Source organism: Prionailurus viverrinus, chromosome A3 (genome assembly GCF_022837055.1).
Source record: "Prionailurus viverrinus isolate Anna chromosome A3, UM_Priviv_1.0, whole genome shotgun sequence".
Classification (NCBI taxonomy): Eukaryota; Metazoa; Chordata; class Mammalia; order Carnivora; family Felidae; genus Prionailurus; species Prionailurus viverrinus.
The window spans coordinates 49,882,280-49,901,853 of record NC_062563.1 but is presented as its reverse complement, the minus strand read 5'-3'; the positions used below and the strand labels follow the sequence as shown (position 1 = coordinate 49,901,853).

Here is a 19,574-nt window from a genome sequence, read left to right as displayed (position 1 = left end):
TTGTAGCTAGTGGAATCTCTCCAGGAAAACCCCAGCATCTCCCAAACTGCAGCAAAACAGCAGCCCACACTGCAATTGCTCCCCATGTGCAGCTACCAGGTGCAGCCTGAGTCCTACACAGAATTCCAGATGAGAGGTGTCTGAGGTGGCAGGTGCGTCCTGAGGAGGCTGGAACAGATGCCGAGTGAGAGAAAGGCATGGTGACTGCAGGCAGGTCTAGTCCAGCATGGGTTTTTGGACCCTGATTCTGTTCGATTCCTGTGCAGTTGAATATAACAGTATGAGGACCGGGCCTATAACCGCCCAGATCCCAGGCCACTCAGTTGGGTCCTGGTGGTCCTTCCTCCTGGTGCAGGTGAACAAACCCTCTGAGTCACTCCTGTGTGTGCCACAGCAGTTCAAGGTCTGCTCTAATAGGTTCTGATCTTAACCCTGTCACTCACTTAATCCTTTCACCAAGGTAGGCCTGGCTAGATATGGATTCATAGCAGGATAGGCCATTTTCCAAAAGGGCAGTATTCTATCCTCACATTATAAACCTGTTAGTTTTCTGGGCTTTATGACTAAACTGTGGGACAGTTTTCCAGTCTAGTGTTCTACTTGAGGAGGTCTTTGGCATGTTACCAGCTGGTGCAAATGGGGGCACTTTTGTGGGCCTCCAAAAGGGTGCCCCTCAGAAGGGGTGTGCAGCCAGCATCCTGGGGCAGGTGCCTTTGAACAGGGCTGAGCTGAGCAGCCATCTGCAGGGACCCTGGTGACAGGGTTGCTGTGGAGTATATGTGCACAGTAGGGGGAAAGCCTCAGAAAGACCAATTTCTGAACTTACACAGAATGCAGTGCCTTAAACTCAGGGTCAGAGAGACTGTGGCCTGAAAAAGGAGCTGGCTTGAGTGGAAGAAAGAGTGTGCATTTTGCTCCTCCCTTTCCTTCCAAATGAATATTTAAATTTCTATTAGCAATTATTTGCTTATTATTAAATGCATGATTATTAATGAGTTAAATAAGCAAACAACAATTACTGCTTTTATGAAAGAAACAGTTGAAGTAACCTTTACGGACAGCCTCCATGGGGGTCACAGGGAGCTTTTGGGGTGTTGAGGGCTCATGAGGTGAGTTCTGGTGTCACAGGGGCTCCCCTCCTGGCCCCTTGCTCAGTTGGTCAGTAAATCGTGTTGGTAGCTGGAAATCTTTCATGGGGGGAATATTCACACCACAATAATTGGCAAATGCTATTATAAATCAGGGCTTCCCCCCGCCCCACCGAGATAATTTGTTATTAAACATTTGGCAGCACAATAGTATGTTTCATGGACCCCTTATTCTTTTTTTTTAATGTTCATTTATTTTTTGAGAGAGACAAAGACAGAGAGACAGAGCATGAGATCATGACCTGAGCTGAAGTTGGTGTCCCAGACTCCCTGTTCTTTTTAGCAGTTTCTCCAAGCTGCTACCAAGAGGCCGGAAAGGCACCCTGGACCTGAGGCAGTCGTACCAAATTCTTGCAGCCTCCAGATTGCCACCAGTGCGGCTGTGTCTTCTTGCATACTTTACTCTGCATGCTAACTTGGAATGTTCTGCGGACTCACAGTAATGCCTGGAAATAGAGGAACCCCTGGGTCCTGTCTGGTCTGGAAGTGTCGGCGTGAGCTCTGCTGCCCTGTGTCCTGTTGCCCTTGCTGTCCAGGCAGCAATGTGGAAAGAGCTGCCACACCACACGTGGGACATGTAAGCCTGGAGTGGGACCTGAAAAACATCCTGTGGCTTTTGTTCTTTTTAAACCAGGGAAAAGGGAATGTTTTTAGAAAGTTAAAACTTCATTCTGTTCCAGATTCCACCAGGGAAAAGAAATACTTCTGTGACTTTCCCTGGGAGTAAACACGCCTGGCCGGCCAGTGGGTGAATGTCCTGCCAGGGCGCCAGCTGTTTTCTGGGCTGGTGGCCAGGACTGGAGTCCACCAGCGCAGTCTTGACCGGGGCCGCTAGCCTGGCATCTGGCTCCCTCAGTTTTGTGAACTAGGCTTTGGGTCTGGAAAGGAAAGAACTCTTTTCCGGAGACAAGACTTGGCTGGAGGCCAAGCATTGAGGTCTGAGGGGAAATCAGGCGTTAATTAGGACAGAAATTTTTTTCAAGTGTGACTGTTACCTCCATTCCACAGGGGTTTGTCTAGAGGCCGACTGCATGTCGGGTTGTGTCAGAGCAGGAGAGAAAGACTTAGGGTGAACGCTTCAACCTAGATATGCCTAGCAAGGAATACCCTTGGGCAGGTGGTCCTGAATGCAGAGCCAAACACAGAATCATGAAGGAAAAGTACACCCCACCCCCATCCCCATCCTCTCTCTTGTTCTCCTCTATCCTAATTACAAGAAAGCCTCCATGTAACTACAGTGAGCTGGCTTTGAACACTGCTCTTATTAATTTTCCTTTTGAACAAGGTCAGCCTCAAGTTTAAAGTTTTTAGTTTATTCTTAAAAATAATTTATGTTAAAAAATAAACTACCTCCCCAAATGTTACATAAATAACAATAGAGTTGGCAGATAGCAGAAATTATGAAATTTGGGAAGCTTTGCCATGGAAAACAAGCTGTCCTGATGCTGAAGGCTATGGTGGGGTGGGGGGAAACTGCTTAAGAGCAGGACCCTCGGAACCACGCCAGGTTCAAATCCAGCCCTGACCCCTTCAGGAAGTCAGTTAAGTTCTGTTTGCTTCAGCTTCTTTATCCAAGAGATGGAAGGGGGGTGGTGGTGATGGCAGCTCATACCCATGAGCTGTTGTGAGGGGTAAATGGGTGTGTGCAGTCAGAGCAGTCCTAGGCACTGGACATTCACTGAATAGCTGTTACTGTTGTTCCATGGGAAGAAAATGTGAATGGGGGGATTGATAGGCAGGAGGGAGGTATCCTGGATGCCAACATATGGGGGTTGGGGAGGGAACTAGAAGGTAGTCATGGTTGGCCTGGAGAGGAGGTTCCTTGTATTCACAATAGGCGACAGGTGTTGCTGGAGAAGGTGGGGCAGCTAGTGGAGATGGTGGAGACACAGTAGGTGACAGACAGGTGGGGTGCTCAGAGCATGGCACCTCCAGCCTCTCAGAACCAAGGCCAAGGGCTGAGTGCCTGTGACCTGCAGGACATAGGCAGTTCCAACTGTGCATGACACATGCTTCTCAAATCCACTGACCCCCTCAAGGTGAAGCCTTCCTGTTGCCACCTGCTGTGAGGGTACAGAACAGATGGGCTATGCAGATGAGGGCTTCAACACAAGGCATTCAAATATCCTTGAGTCTCTTTCATCCTGAGCTAATGACACCATGACTGACACAAAACCAAACTGGGATTTTTATTCTTTCTCCTGAGAAGAAGCATGGGGGTACCCACTTCTATTAAGAAATCACTGATTTACACTGAGTTTCTTTTTCTGCCGTAATTATAGCTACTGTTTATAGAATGCCTTTAAATGTGCATGAGACTTCATATTTGGTCCTTCTCTTCATCTTTTGGGGCTGCTGTAACAAAACACCACATCCTGGGTGTCTTATAAACAACAGAAACTTATTTCTCACAGTGTGGAGCCTGGAAGTCCAAGATCAAGGCACCAGCATGGTTGCATTCTGCAGAGGGCCCTCTTCCTGGATGATAGCCATTGTCCTCTCACATTGTTCCTGTGGGAAAGGGCAAGGGAGCTCTGTGGGATCTCTTCTGTGAGAGCATTGACCCCACTCCTGAGGGCACCCTCATGATCCAATCACCTCATGACCCCATGCCCCAGCTCGTAAACCGTCATCTTTGGGGTTAGGATTTCCATGTATGAATCTGGGGACACACACATCAGACCACAGCAGTCCTCACAGATACCTTGGTAATGAGTCCTGTTATTAGGCTGTTGTCTAGATGAGACAGTCAAGGCCCCAAGTGTATAGGGAGCTGGGGTGGGAACCCGTTTCTGATCAGATGTAGTTTGACTTCTGATGAGACACTGTCCTGAGATATTAGCTCCCCAAATCCAGTACTTTCCATAAACTACAGCATAGCCTCGAGAAAAATACACTTGTTTGCCAAACACTTGTTTCTGTAGAAAACATGCAGCTGTAGTGACCCCAGGTTCACTGGTTGACCTAGTGTTACCAGTGGCAATTCAGCTATTATTTCTTGAAAACCCTGTGTCTGGGGCCTTCCTTGGCAAATAGCAGCTTCAACAATTTTTCATCTTTAAGTGTGGCTACTGTTTTATATTCCACTGCAGCTTTTCTTTGCTAAAGGTCATGGTCATGAAGACAAATGATTATGTATAAGAAATATCAATCTTGGTTTATGAACGTATTTAGCCCATTTCCTGGGTGTCTATTCTCCCAGTGGTAGTGAGTGGCAGAGTGACCAAATTTTATCACCATTAAATCAGATTTAGCGGCTACAGTAGGGGTCTGCGCAGAGGAAGGAGTTTGTTCCTAGAGCTAGTTCTGAGATTCATGAGCCATCTCCATGCCCCATCTGGCCCTCCAGGCAAACCCTGTATGAGGAAGGGATCCTCATGCTTTCTTCTCATTCCCTTTCTTCTCTTACTATCCCATCTTCCTGAAATAGCTTGCTGAAGAGAATATCGAACTGCAGAGAAGCAAGATGAATGTCCTTTCAAGTTCTGCATCTAGACCCTGGAGTTGGCCCCTCCTCTGTCGGCACCAGGCTTGCTGGGGAGCAGGGACTATGAAGTACTTTGTGTCTGTCACAAGTCTTACATTCACAATATTGACATAATTGCCTGGGTTTATTTCCCTTATTGGCATAAGAAAATGAAGAGAAAAGTAGCTGTGGGTAGTTTATCAGTGGGAGTAGTCCTTCCCATTTGCTGTCAAAGGGATAGGACATCCTGCCAGTGTGACACTGATGTGATGGCCAGCCTCACCTTTTCTAGCACAGAGAGACAGAAGGCGTCTGCAGAGTGGACAGGTGCTCATGATAAGACCACAGGCCCAAGTTGTCCTACATATGCCAGAGTTCTCATCATTTCTCACTTATCTGCTGTTCTTACTGATTCAACAAACATTTATTGAGCGCCTCCTATGAACTAGGCTCAGCTCTAGGCACGGGGAAGAAGGCAATATCCCCTAAATCCTTACCCAAGTAGAGCTTGTACTTAGTGGGGCAGATGGACAATGAAGGTGGTAAGTATCTATTTAATGAACACTAAGAGCCAGAGTACTTATAGGAAGTGAGCAAATCATGCATTCCTAATTTGTTTATTTCTTAAATACAAGACGCACACACACACACAGCTTTTCTTACTTCCCTGGATTGGGAAATGGCTAGGAGGGAAAGATACTTTCAGATAGTAGCCATGAAAAAACAGCTTTAATTAGAATATAGATAAATAAATAAATATCAGTGTATTTCTTCCTTGGTTTCTTCTGAACTCTGTTTCCAGCTGTGTCCTGTTTTGGACTGAGTTGGGCCAGGGAGCCTTTATCCCTGCTGACAAGTGTCATGTTGTTTACAAATACTTGAGGCCAGATTATGTCTTTAGCATTATATAAACATTATTCTCTGCTCATGTTTAACAGTTGGCTATAGAATGTCTCCTCCCATTTCCCAAGGTCAGTCAGCGTTTTGCTGGTAGTAAGCACCATGAAAACCATGCCAAATTTATGTATTTGTGCACATTATTTCCATATGTCCACATTGAAGGTTTGGCCTTGAGGAGTCTACATTGCAGATAAACTTAGATATCTTGCTCAGTACCTGACAAACAAATGTTACTTTTCCCTTTGCACTTGAAAATATAACTAACTCACTTCAGTGAGATCATTTCTCAGAAAGCTGTATGTTGCCGTCCCTTGGAAAGACGCTGTAGGCACAAGGAAGCCAGTATTTCCTGCAGTGACATCCCAAAGCACCAGCCTCTGAGTGGCTGCTTTATCTTTTTGGTACAGAAATAGTAGCATTTTAGTTTGTGGGAGTCTTTGAGAAGTCACAAATGTCCAAGAACATGCTTTTGAACAGGTTTTGAGTACGTAGAATGACAGGATCACTCAAATGACATTGATTTTTCAATGACTTGAAGACCCAGGTTTGCTGATCATATTTTCCAATGGTACAAGTGTGGAGGAATTAATGTGCTCTTAATTTATATTATTAAATGTAGAGTTGAGGTTAAGGGTCTGGGTACCCATATTCTTCACTGAACAGACACCATGGGAATGTAGGGGTCCATTTGGTAACCTGGAGGTATATCTACAGAGAGTAAGTGGGGTCATGGATGGCTGAATAAAAGAACTGGGAGAAGAAAGGCTTCTTGGGGTGGGGGTATTGAAGAATTTGAAGGGGTGTTATTGAATGACAAATTAGATTTATTCTGGGTAGCTTTAAAGGGCTGAGCCAAGACTGATGGTTGGAATTTGAATGGCTACAAAACTTAGTCCAATTTTAGGAAGACTCTTTCTATAGTAAAATGACAAAGCAAGAAGCAGCCTGGTGAGATGGTGACCTCCAGCAGTATGATACTGAAACAGAGGCTGGGCCACTGTGGGCAAGAGTATGGTAATGAGATTTCTGGACCCCAGGGAGGCTGTACCATCTGACCTTCAAGAAGCCCTTTGATTTTGAGGTTTATGGCTTTGGCAGAGTGCATAGGAAGGGGAGTGTGCTTGGAGATTTACCCAGATCAAATTCTTTATTAGAAACTGATCCTTCTGATGCAGAAGCAAGAGTATGGGACCCACTGGATGCAGCTCTGGGTCCAGCACATGTTGATACCCCTTGATCCTCCAGGGAACATGTAGGTTGCCTCAGCTTGGTCTTCAGACCTCCTCCAGGGCCATAGCTCAACTGCCCTACAACAGCCAGGTGACTCTTGCCCCTGTAGGGAAAATCCACCATTCCTTTCCTCTTTGCTGCCTTGCTCCTCCTCACCACAGACAACTTTTCCAGAAAGTTCTCCCTGCTGCTCTCAGTGACTGTAGCATGAAGTTGAGGTGATAAATGCCCTTCACACTGTCATGCATGTGTCTGCATTTCTCTAGTCAGAGCTGTGGTCCTGGAGGATACTTTCTCTCTAACCCTGTGGTGTTTGGAATGGAATTTTTAACATCTTAGGATTTAACCAAAGTAGTTAGTTGATTTTAGTGGTTTTAGAAAATGATTTTAAACACAGACATCTGATGGGAAAGGTAATGCTTACTGAATGTTTGGCAGGGTCCTGGGTGGATGATGCTTGTCATTAACACTTGTGACAGTTACACAAGGTGCATGTCACCTGTTGTTTCTCAGATGATCACATGGCCGCTGAGAAAGGTAAGCTGCCATGTTTAATACAGCTACTATAGAAAGCTAACCCAGGCCACTCTGTCTAGACAGTTCATACTTGTTTCTTGACTTCTGACTGCTGCCTTTGGTCTGCAGGATAAGGACCGAATTTCATCACCATATGCGTAACACACATTCAAGCCTCCATCTCCCTGAGCACTGCTCAGAAGCTTAAATCCTTAGCTATGAAAATGGTGCCTGCACTGGACTTGAATTATTCTCCTGCAACACTGACCATAGCTACCTCCTCAGTACTGTCACAGGCTGTCCCATCCTCCTTCCCTGGAGTAGTAGGAGTGCTTCTGAGCTCTGGATTCTGGGGAGTTTGGTGTTGGGGACTGTCAGGAAGTGCTCTTTCCTTCATCATAAACTTAGGCAAGGGGTGGGTGAGGCACCAGTGAATGGAGCCTTTGTCCTGAAAGCTTTAAGGAGAAAAGATGAAATCCTGCAGAAGAGGCAGGCTGGGGCCGGCCTGGGCAGAAACCACTGGTTGGGGGGCAAAGTGCAGGCTGGGCTTGTGATCTTGTTCTCATTAGGTCTCCTTGCAGGATGGCTTTGGGAAGAAACAAAGGCCCCCCTGAAGTCTCTGCCTGAAATGGGGAGTGTTCATTTTCATTCCGTTGGTGTTTCCAGGCGGCCTCTTGTTGAACTTGGCCTTTCTCTGGAGCCCTCTCCTTGATGAACAGAGGGGAACTAGACACACAAACTTTTAAGGAGCTTTGTGAAAATTGGAGGGTCTGGCCTCTGGCTTCCAGAGGCTGTGGAAGCCGGTGCTGCCCCACTAGGGCCTGCTGAAGTGATGCAGAGGCTGGTGTGTGGTTCAGGTGGTTGCCCCTCATTCTGTCTTTCCGTGTTAGTTCCATGATTAAATAACAAATTAAAATCAAATTGTGTACATAAAAATGGCAAAATGACTGGCTATTTGCTAAGTCCAGGGTCAGCTGGACCAGCTGGTGGAACAAGATGGAAGGGAGTGCCTAGTTCTCAGGGTTGCCTTTTCTCCACTTCCTGCCCCACAGTCAAGTGGGCGGTGCCTGCGTGTGCTCCCTGTTTCCAGAGTTGACTCTCATTGACTCTGACTGGGCTGGATTGGGTCACATGCCAATCCCTAAACCAATCCATTTTTCCGGGGAGATGCTGTGCTCTGATTGGCAGGCAGAACCTCAAGATTAGCCTGGGAGTGGAGGGAAGGGTCTCATGGATAGGAGAGGTGCCAGGTGGTGGGTGTCAGGCTGCCTCTGCATATGCTCTGCCTATTTCCATCACGCCAAGCCCATTCAGTGCCTGGCCCGGAGGAAAAGGCGGTGCTGTCACTACCCCACAACCATTCCTTGGGGCTACAGGGTGGTTGGTTGTCCTGCGACCTGCTTTCCCTCCCTATTCGCTGTGGCTATGCAGAACAGGAGTCTTTTGCATGAGCCTGGGCCCTTCTGGCTAGAACCTTACTTGATGGCCTGCATTGATTCAGAAAACTGGGGCCTTACTTTCCCCACTAAAGGCCTTAGGAGATCTCTTTTGAGGACGAACATTTCCAGAAGTCTCAGGGATATGATGATTTTAGGCTTTGGACTCTGTGTTGAGAAGCCCTACTGTAAATGGACACAAGGACAGCCATTTTACCACAGTAATATGGGTGTGAATCTCTGTAACAGCCTACAAAATTGAAAACATTATTTTCTGGAAAAGATCTTGCCATGCAATAAGCACTTGAATGCCTGCTGGGTGTACAGTACTTGCTGTTTACAGAATTATTCCACCCCAAATTACTCTGTGTTTTGGCCCTTTCCTATCTCTGATGCCCTTCTCTCCCTTGTGCTGCAGGGAACTGCTGGAGACCACGTGCCGCTTGGCCAACACTCTGAAGAGACATGGAATCCGTCGAGGGGACCGTGTGGCAATCTACATGCCTGTTTCACCACTGGCTGTGGCTGCAATGCTGGCCTGTGCCAGGGTTGGAGCTGTCCACACGGTTGTCTTTGCTGGCTTCAGTGCAGAGTCCCTGGCTGGGAGGATCAATGATGGTGAGCATGTGGGAAGGACCCTGGTCTTTGTTCCTTGGGGCCTGGCCATCAGGGACTTAGACAGATATTAATAAAAGTCACACAAATGGCAGATACCACCAGGGACAGGGACATGGCTGAGTGTGCATTTAGTTCTCAGTTCTGCGAGCTGAGATCTGAGGGCAATGAGATGAAGAAAGGAAAGAAGATTCCAGGTGGAGGGAACAGCTAGGTACCAGCTGACTGGTTGGAGGAGCACAGCTTGTGAGGGCTTGAAGGAGGCTGGCGTGGCTGTGGTGGAGGAGGGAAAAAACATGTAGGGTGAGATAAGGCTGGAGATGTATGGGGAAGGTCTCACAGGTCAACAACTAGAAGACTTTCATCATGAGACAGGGTGGGTGGACCACTTCTGGAGGCCTGGAGTCAGGTAGGGGCTTATGTTGCATCTTTAAGGCTTTCTGTCTACAGGTAGGTCAGAGTCTTTTGAACAGTGTGCAGAACAATAATGTCTCCCTTCTTTTTCTGGTGGGAGAGCTGAATGTATGGATGGTGACCCCATGTCTGCAAAGTCTGACCGCTGCTCTAGTAAGATCCTAGAGAGTCCCCTGAGCTGGTTCCCTAAGAAGGTTGCCAAATTATGGGGGTCACTGAGAGTTCTTTGTGTCTCACTGAAGACTTGCCTTTGGGTAGTGAACAGAGCTAAAGGGCAGAATTCTCAGAACCCTGCTGACTACCTTTAGGAAGGGCTGGGAAGCCTTTCTACTTTCATTCTGTGTCTCTCCCTCTACTTTCAAGGGTTGGTGCTGTCATTCATTTCTCTTTCTCTCTTTAAACTCTGTAGCACTGACTATGTGCCAGGCACTGTTCTAAATACTTTGCAAAGGTCATCTCCTTAAATTTGACTAACTTTGTATTTGTAAATATGGTATGAGATAATACTCTATTTCTCCTTTTCTTCATTTTTTATTACTGTTATTGCCATCCTAGAGTATACAATTCAGTGGCATTGAGCACATTCATGCAATGAATGTTGTGCAAACACCATCATGGTCTATTCCAGAACTTTTTCATCACCGTCAATGGACACTTCATACCCATTAATCAGGAATTCCCCATTTCCCCCTCCACCCAGCTTCTGGCAACCACTAATCTGCTTTCTGTGTCAATGATTTGCCTATTCTGGGTATTTCATATAAATGAACTCATATAACATGTGGCCTTTTGTTTATGACTTCTTTCACTACTCACAATGTTTTCAAGGTTCATCCATGTTGTAGCATGTATTATTGCTTCATTTCTTTTTTCCATAAATAAAATTTCACTGTATGGATGTACCATGTTTTGTTGATTTATTCATCTGTTGATGGACATTTGACTTGTTAACACTTCTTGGTTATTGTGAATAGAGTTGCTGTGAACATTCATGAGAACATCTGTTTTCAATTTTTTGTGTATATACCTAGGAGTAGAATTGCTGGCCCATATGGTAAATCTATATTTAACTTATTGAGGAACTGCAAAACTGTTTTCCAAAGTTGCTGCTCTGTTGTACCTTCCCACTAACAATGTATGAAAGTTCTAATTTCTCTGATTCTTCATCAACACTTGTTATTTTACTTTAAAAAAAATTATAGAGGCACCTGGGTGGCTCAGTTTGTCAAGCATCTGACTCTTGATCTTAGCTCAGGTCTTGATTTCAGGGTCATGAGTTCAAGCCCCACATTGGGCTCTGTCCTGGGTGTGAAGCCTACTTAAAAAAAATTATAGTCATCCTAGTGGGTATGAAGTGGTTTTTCATTGTGGGTTTGGTTTACATTCCTAATGACTAATATCACTGAGCATCTTTTCATGTGCTTGTCCGTTTGTATGTCTTCTTTGGAGAAATGTCTACTTAAGCCCTTTGTCCATTTTTTAATTGGCTATTTGCTTTTTGTTGTTGAGTTGTAAGAGTTCTCTGTATGTATTCTGGATGCCAGACCTTTATCAGATTTATAATTTGCAATGATTTTTTCCCATTCTGTGGGTTGTGTTTTCATTCTCTCCATAGTGTCTTTTGATGCACAAAAGTTTTTAATCATGATGAAGTCTGGATCACCTATTTTTTCTTCTGTTGTGTGTTGTTTTGGTGTATTATTCAAGAATCCATTACCAGCTCCAATGTCATGAAGATTTGTTCCTATGTTTTCTTCTAAAAGTTTTATGGTCTTTATTTAGGTCTTTGATCCAATTTGAGCTCATTTTTTGGGGGTATGGTGTGAGATCCAACTTCATTCTTTTGCCTCTGGGTATCCAGTGGTACCAGCACCGTTTACTGAAGAGACTGTTTTTTTCCCCCTCATTGGATGGCCTTGGCACTTTGTCAAAACTAATTTGTCCTATTGAGGGCTTATTTCTGAGTTCTCTATTCTATTCCAATGATCTGTATATCATCCTTGATTTTCATGTGTCAAACCACCCTTGCATTTCAGGAATAAATTCCCCTTGGTCATGATGTGTAATCCTGCTACTATGCTGCTGGATATAATTTGTTGTCATTTTGTTGAGGATTGTTGCATCAGTGTTCATAAGGGGTATTGGTTTGCAGTTTTGTTTTTTTTTTTTTCTTGTGATGTGTTTATCTGACTTTGGTATCAGGGCAATGCTGGCCACATAGAATTAGTTAGAAAGTGTTTCCTCCTCTGCAGTTTTTGGGAAGAGTTTGAGGAAGACTGATGTTAATTTGTCTTTAAATGTTTGGTAGAATTCACCAATAATACCATCTGGTCCTGGGCTTTTCTTTGTTGGGAGGCTACTGTTTTTGAAGGTGAGGAGACTGAGGCACAGAGAGGTTAATTGACTTGCTCAAGGTTACATTGCTAGTTAATGACAGAACTAGGATTTGAACCCAGGCATTGGGCCACCAGAGTTCATGCTTTTAGCATTACACTAGGCTGCTCTTTTTCTCTCTTGTTGACATGGTCATGGTTGTCAAGTGTTTCTGTTAAGATTCTTTTTTTTTTTTTTTTTTTTAGATGTTTTATTTATTTATTTATTTATTTATTTATTTATTTAAGTTTTTATTTATTTTGAGAGAGAGCATGAACAGGGGAGGGAGAGAAAGAGGGAGATGGAATCCCAAGCAAGCTCCACACCATCAGTGTGGAGCCTAATGTGGGGCTCAAACTCATGAACCATGAGATCATGACCTGAGGTGAAACCAAAAGTTGGATGCTTAACCAACTGAGCCACCCAGGCACTCCTGCTTTTTTATTTTTTTGAAAGACAGAGAGAGGGCACAAGTGAGTGAGGGGCAGAGAGAGAGACAGACAGAGAAGGAGAAAGAGGGAAGCAGGGCTCACCTGAAGCAGGGTTCAAGCTCACCCAATGTGGGACTTCAACTCATGAACTGTGAGATCAGGACCTGAGCTGAAGTCAGATGCTTAACTGACTGAGCCACGCAAATGCCCTAAGATTCTTTAAAACAAGCAAAAGCAGTGGGCCCTGGAGATTCAGTAGCTGGGTGCTGGACCAGATCCAAGAACTTCAGAAATCCTAAACAACAGGCCATGGAAGGGTAGGAGCCAGGTCATATCTGAAGCCCTCAGCAGGGGAAACTCCTGTAACTTCTTTCTGGAACTTTACCATTAAGAGGCTCTTACGCAACACCTACAGCCTCCATGTACATCTGTTCAGGTGTCCATTTCCAGGGACAAGACTCTACTGGGACAGTTGTTTGTGTCAATGAGGGTTTTTTTTGTTTGTTTGTTTGTTTGTTTTTGGTTTTGTTTTTTTTTTTGTCATTTATTGCTGTGTAACAAACTACTCCAAATCTTAGTGCTTAAAACAGTAAATTTTATTATTATATTCCATGATTCTGTGGGGGCAGGAATGCAATGGGCTTAGTGAGAATGTCTTTTTTTTTTTTTCTCCATGTAATCTGGTATATAAACTGATTGGTTTACATGATTGGAGCCTGCCATGCATCTCTTTCATGTGGCCTGTTTGTATGACTAACCCAGACAACCTCAGGCAGTCAGACATGTTATATGATGGTTCATGGTTCCAACAGGAAGGAAGTGGAAACTGCCAGTTGCCCTAAAGGCAAGGTCCAGAATACACATGGCATCATTTTTGCTATATTCCATTGGTTCAACCGGTCTGGACATTCCAAATTCAAGGGAAGGAGACCAGGACTCTACTTCTACTTGAGAAGTACTATGAGACCAGGTGAAGGAATTTGCCACTACCTTTAATCCATCAGTGTGAGGGGCAGGGTGGGAGTGTGAGCATGGCCACCAGGGTCTCATCATGAGTTAGGCATGGCAACCTCAGTCAGTGTGTTCTAGTCTAAAGTTTCTTTCTCCTGGCCTGGCGTCCAGGCTCTGACCACTCCTCTTCCCTTTATGTTCTCTGTTGCTTTAGGCTGTGTGAGGAATAGAGAGAGAGGACAGTCTGGTGGGGAGGGTAGAGGACAACAGGAGGATGATTCTGAGAGGTTGTGGGTAGGGGCAAATAATGGCCACCACAGATGTCCACGCTCTAATCCCCCCAAACTTTGAAATATGTTACCTTACATAGCAAAAGGGCTTAGGAGATGGGATGGGCCCTAAAATGTGGAGATTATCCAGGTGGGCCCAATCTAATTACATAAGTCCTGGAAAGCAGAGAACTTTCTCTTGTTGGAGGCAGAGGACATGTAGCAGAAGGGGAGTTCAGAGCATAAGAAGGACTTTACCTGCCTTTGCTGGCTTTGAAGATAAAGAGGGTCACAAGCCGGGGGATGTAGGTTGCTCTAAAACCTGAAAATAATCCCTGGATGACAGCAAGGAAAATGGGGAAATGGGGACCTCAGTCCTCCAATTACATGGAGCTGAGTTCTGCCAACACCTGGAATAACCTGGAAGTAGACTTTCCTCCAGAGCCTCCAGATAAGAACTCTGCCTGCTGACACCTTGATTTTGGGCATGAGATTCCAAGAAAAGAACCCTATCAAGCTCACCTAGACTAGAGAACTGTGAACTAAATTATGAGTTTTCCAAACCACTAAGTTTGTGGTAATTGGCTATGGGAGCAATAAGAAATGAAGATAGATGCCAATACCTGCTCAAAAACCAAGGAGGTAAAATTGAAGCTTTCTAGATAAAGTGTCACACTGATCTGGTCTGTGCCCTAATGCTATACACACACCCTGTGCCCATCACACAGCCTCGGTGGGGGGAACCACAGAGTGAGCTGTGCTCTCCAAGCACCTCCTAGGGACTGGGCATGTGCACGCAAGTTCCTGCCCTGGAGAACTGTTTGGGCAGGAAGCCTTGGACAAGTGAGTGCCAGGAACAAGGCAGGTGCCATGGGAGGCTGCGGAGGGGCCATAACCCACATAATGTGATTCTAACACCCGAGATGGGCTGGGGCCACTACTTTCTCCTGGGGGATCCTGAGCTTTCTTTGTCTATCATCCCCTTGAGGATAGTCTCTTTCTACCTGCTGGATCTTCTCTCTTCCTGCCCCACTAGGTGTTTACCTGGACCAATTCCAGCTTCCAGGATGTAGGCCAGGGTGGTCTCTGACAGACTCTGCCCAACTGATTTAGTTGTCCCAGGGTGACCGATGGCCAAGGCCTGAGGAGCAAAGAGTGTGTAGCTGGGGGCCTCTGGTGTGCAGAGCTGGATGACACTACCCTGGGCACTGCAAGCACTCTGTATCTATCTGACCCTGGGTGACCCAGAGAAGGACTGAGAGAATTCTTAGGTGGTCCTCAAGGTCATGTCATCTCTAGCGCCCTTGGGAGGAAGAAAGAATGAGTATGTTGCTAGAAGGCACTTTTCACACTGAAAAGCTGAAGGAGATTGGTGCCTCAGTCAGGGCTCCTGCAGAAGCAGATGCTGAGATAAGAGCTCAGGGTAGCCAGTTCATTTGGGAGGTGGTCCTAGGAAGCACTGTAGGGCAGTGGGGAGTGGAGCTGGAAGAGGAATCCACCAGACAAGCATCCACAGTGGGTGCCCGGAGCTCAGTCCCTCAGGGAGCCCTGGGAGGCAATGGAACCACATGTGTCAGGATGTGACACCACATGTGAGGGACCTGGGGTATGTATATTCCAGCTCTTGAGTCATTGGTGGAGGGCTCCTGGGTTTGTGTAATCCCCTAGTGCTTCTTCCTTTGGCTTTGGAAGAAGCCCTTGATGCAGAGTGATAAAAGGTCTGGGGATGTGTGTGGGACCCTGGCAGTTAGTACTACAGCTGAGTATTTGTTCTGGGATCTTCCTTAGGGACCAGCTATATAATAGCCCACTGCAGCCTTGATCCCTCTGGGTCATCCCAGGTTGAGGCACGATGTTGGTGGTTTGGGGGTCATTCCTTTGCCTGTGGTTCTGATGCCCAGTTTTTGTCTGTACCTGATACCTTGCTCAGGGCCCACCCTAGGTCAGCTGTGGAAGCTTGGGTCTTCCCTGCATTGCCCTGGGCCTGGCCAAGCCTAACCAGGTTGTTGAAGAACAGGTGTGAATCTTGGAGCTCCTTCAGTTAAAGGCAAGGGTAGGGACTGGCAGCTCCTGGCACCCACTGGGGTGTGGCCTCTATTTTCTGGGCAGTGAAGCCTCTTGACCCTGGACAGGGCAGGGGCCACACAAGACATGTTGGGGCTTGGTCTCTGGCTGCCCAGCTTTCTTGGTCTCTGCATCTTAATGTTGCTTTGCCACTATAGTGGCTGTGGCTGAGGGCAGTATGATGGCCTCTCACCTGGGAAAGCTCCCAGGGCAGGTGGGAGGGAATGGTGGAAGTCTCCCCCTCAGAGCTGGGAAAAGGCCTGGCATTTCTGCATTGAGCACGAAGATCACAAAGCAGGCAGACCCCCTCCCCCCACATTTTGCTGACTCTTTTACTCAAGAATGGACTTTGTGTATCACACTCTTAGGCCTGGACTGTGTGGCTGTCAGTCTGGGCTGTGAGAGTCATAGTAGGAAGGAAACTGACCAGAAATATCTGTTTGTCTCCATTAGCTAAGTGCAAGGTGGTCATCACCTTCAACCAAGGACTCCGGGGAGGACGCGTGGTGGAGCTGAAGAAGATAGTAGATGAAGCTGTGAAGCACTGCCCGACCATCCAACATGTCCTGGTGGCTCACAGGACGGACAACAAGGTCCACATGGGGCGTCTGGACATCCCCCTCGAGCAGGTGGGTTTGTCTCACATTGTACAGTTTAAGGAGAGGTTAACTCCTATTGGGTTAACTGGGTCTGATTCTTGTCGGATCGTGGTTCTCAACCTGGGTCCCCCAGCAATGTTCAGGGTTCCCTGATGGTATCTGATGGACTTACATCCTGGTTGGGAAGATGGAGCTCAAATACCACAAACATACTGAAACACTTAATGGAATAGAAATGATCAGATCCATCCTTTTATTTTGTGTTCTCTGCATCTGGAGTTGAACTAGGGCAGAGTAGAGCAGGTGAACTGAATCTGGTCTGCTGAGGCCTGCAGCAGCTGGGCAAGAGGTGTTCCTTAGGATGGGTGAATGTGGAGCAGAGGGTAACTGCCTTGATGGGGCTGTTTGTGTCTTCCCCCTTCTAGGAAATGGCCAAGGAGGACACTGTTTGTGCTCCAGAGAGCATGAGCAGTGAGGACATGCTCTTCCTGCTCTACACCTCGGGGAGCACCGGAACACCCAAGGGACTCGTCCACACGCAGGCGGGCTACCTGCTGTATGCCGCTGTGACGCACAGGGTACGGGCCTTGGTGGGGAAGGTTGAGAGTGCGGGGTGTCCCACCTCCCGGGCAGGGCTCTAAGCAGGGGGCCAGGAGAGGCTGAATTTAGGGCTAGAACTCCTGCTGTAACATAGTGCCTGAATGCATGAGGTGCTAATGTTTCTTCTTGTGTGCTCAGGAGCAGGGCCGTTGTGAGTTATAGCACTGGCATAGCGAGTGGTAGGCATGGGGGCTGAGTTCTGTCCTTGTTGGGAGAGTCTGGATCGAAAATTTGAGACTCACTGCAGGTCTTTAGCCCCTTTGCACCTGTGTCTGTGCTGTCTGCTTGCTCTGTAAGAGTTGAGCCCTCCCCAGGTCTGACATGTTCACTGGCACAGCTGTGTTCTGATGCTCAGGGGCCCAGGTGCTGAGGCCATCCTGGGCCCCTCCCTCCCTAAAAAAATGTCAAAACTCATGTTTTACAACTGAGTTGTTATAGAGATGAATATGTTACTATTACATGTTAAAATGTTCTCTTCTACTTAAAAGGTCTTTTTTATCCTTGTGATGTTAAAAGAAAGGAAAACATTTTTTTTTTGTTAAAAAAATTATTTATTTTGAGATTGGGGGGAGGAGGGGCAGAGAGAGAGGGAGAGAGAGAATCCATGCTGACAGCGCAGAGCCTAATGGGGTTCCATCTCACAAACTGTGAGATCATGACGTGAGCCAAAATCAAGAGTTGCACACTTAACCAACTGAGCCATCCAGGGGCCCCTGGGGCCACATTTTAAAAGTAAAATTAGAAAAAGATTTACTTTTGTAAGGAAACTTAAATTTAGTATATGGCAATTATATTACAGTGGGCCATCCTTTAGGGCCTATAAAGCAGATGGTATGTAATTTTTTTTATTCCAATAAGTGCATTTAAAAAATCAGTTCTGATTTGGGGGCACCTGGGTGGCTCAGTTGGTTAAGTGTTGACTCGTGATTTCAGCTCAGATCCTAATCTCATGGTTTGTGGGGTTGAGCCCTGTATCTGGCTCTATGCTGAGTATGGAGCCGGCTTGGGATTTTCTCTCTCCCTCTCTGCCCCTCCCCTGCTTGCACTCACTATCTCTCAAAATAAATAAATAAACATTTAAGAAAAAAAATCGATACTGATTTGAATATTGGTGGGTTGTGGGGGTTGTGTTTTAATGTGTCATCCCTGGTTACTTGGGGAGTAGTTGACTTTTCCCAGGTAGGATTTGGTTTCAAGATAGTGTTTATGGACCTCTCTGTTGCAAAAGGCAAAACTGCACTGCTGGTGCCAGCTGCAAAGGGAACTGAGTAGCCAGGTGACCAGCAAGCCCAGGCCCATCCAAGAAGGGCTCTGATTTTGGTCCCGCATGGTGGCATCTCTCCTGCCTTGGCCCCCTTCCTCTGTGCTGACCACATTCCTTCCCAGGGACTGGAAAGAGTCTCATAGTGCCAGCAAAATCACTGGCCTGGTTGCAGTCAGGGCCCCATTTGCCTCAGTCACTGTGGCTAGGGATGGGGGTGGAATGTGCTCATTGGTCAGGCTTGGTCATGTGGGAGGTGAATCTCCTGAAATGAATGGGGAGGAGCAGGTGCTGGGAGGCAGGTAGCAAGCATGCACACTGCGCATCACACAGTCTCTGAGTGGTGCTGCACCAGTCCCACTGGCGGCCACTCACACCCAGGACTAATGATGTTGAAAAGCAGAAAGACAGATGTTGTACCGAACCAGGCTGAGCAGACAAGTACCTGAACTCAAATCCATATTAGAACAGTTGTCTTCTGCCTGCTGGGTGACCTTGAGCATGCCACAGAACCTTTCTTGACCTCAGTGTTCTCAACTGGAAAACCCCACCCCTCTTCAGCTCTTGGTGGTGGGAGGAAGGTTGAAGGATTGACACATCATGTAAGTAAAAATACTTTGGAAAATATAGCTAATGAAACCAAATACCAAGAAAGTCACAGAGTAGATCAAATTGTTTCCACCAGTTTACAGTGAAGTTAACATTAGGGAAGCTGTAAACGTGGAGAGAGATTAGTTTTTAGTAATAATAATTACCAAAATTGTTGGAGGACCCAGTCTACATGAGCAAAAGCAGTCGGAGTATAGGCATGGGACCATCTTTTGAATTTCTCTTCAATAAGAATTTTTTTTTTTTTTAAGAATTGGGAATAGAAACTTTGAGCCTACTATAGATGAAAGTATGCACACATGTGGTTCTCTAGGGGATAAGGACAGTTGGCTCTGAAGGGTGTGAAGAGATTTTGGAGGTATACAGTAGGGTCAGGCCCTTTGGAGCATGGCTGGCCCAGGCACTTGCTACCCTTCCCAGAACTGCAGGGAGAGAAAGACTTGGCAATTTGGTCCAAATTGTATTAAACATTCTTTCAGTCCCCAATGCTGTGGGGCTTTGGGTGTGGGCATCCTGATGCTCTGGTGCTGTGAAACCACAGTCTTCCTTGAAATAATCCCCCCAGCCCCCTGCCTTGGGACACAGCTGCACAGGGCCCTGCCCATCTCCAGACCACTATACTGTCTGGAGACTCCTGGGGATTCTCCACATTCATCTGTGGCAGCAAGAAACTGGTTTACTCGCCCAAAGAT

The 19,574-nt window shown here is 46.4% G+C and overlaps 1 protein-coding gene across 3 annotated transcripts in view; it reads left to right on the top strand.

Annotated features, from left to right (window-relative positions):
- The window catches only part of ACSS1 (acyl-CoA synthetase short chain family member 1), a 69,928-nt gene that overhangs the window by 20,493 nt on the left and 29,861 nt on the right, over positions 1-19,574 (top strand). For all 3 annotated transcript variants that reach the window (XM_047852165.1, XM_047852164.1, XM_047852166.1), the window contains exons 3-5: positions 9,115-9,314; positions 16,267-16,442; positions 16,838-16,990. In XM_047852165.1, the coding sequence (XP_047708121.1) occupies positions 9,115-9,314; positions 16,267-16,442; positions 16,838-16,990 (529 nt within the window). The remainder of the gene's footprint in view (positions 1-9,114; positions 9,315-16,266; positions 16,443-16,837; positions 16,991-19,574) is intronic.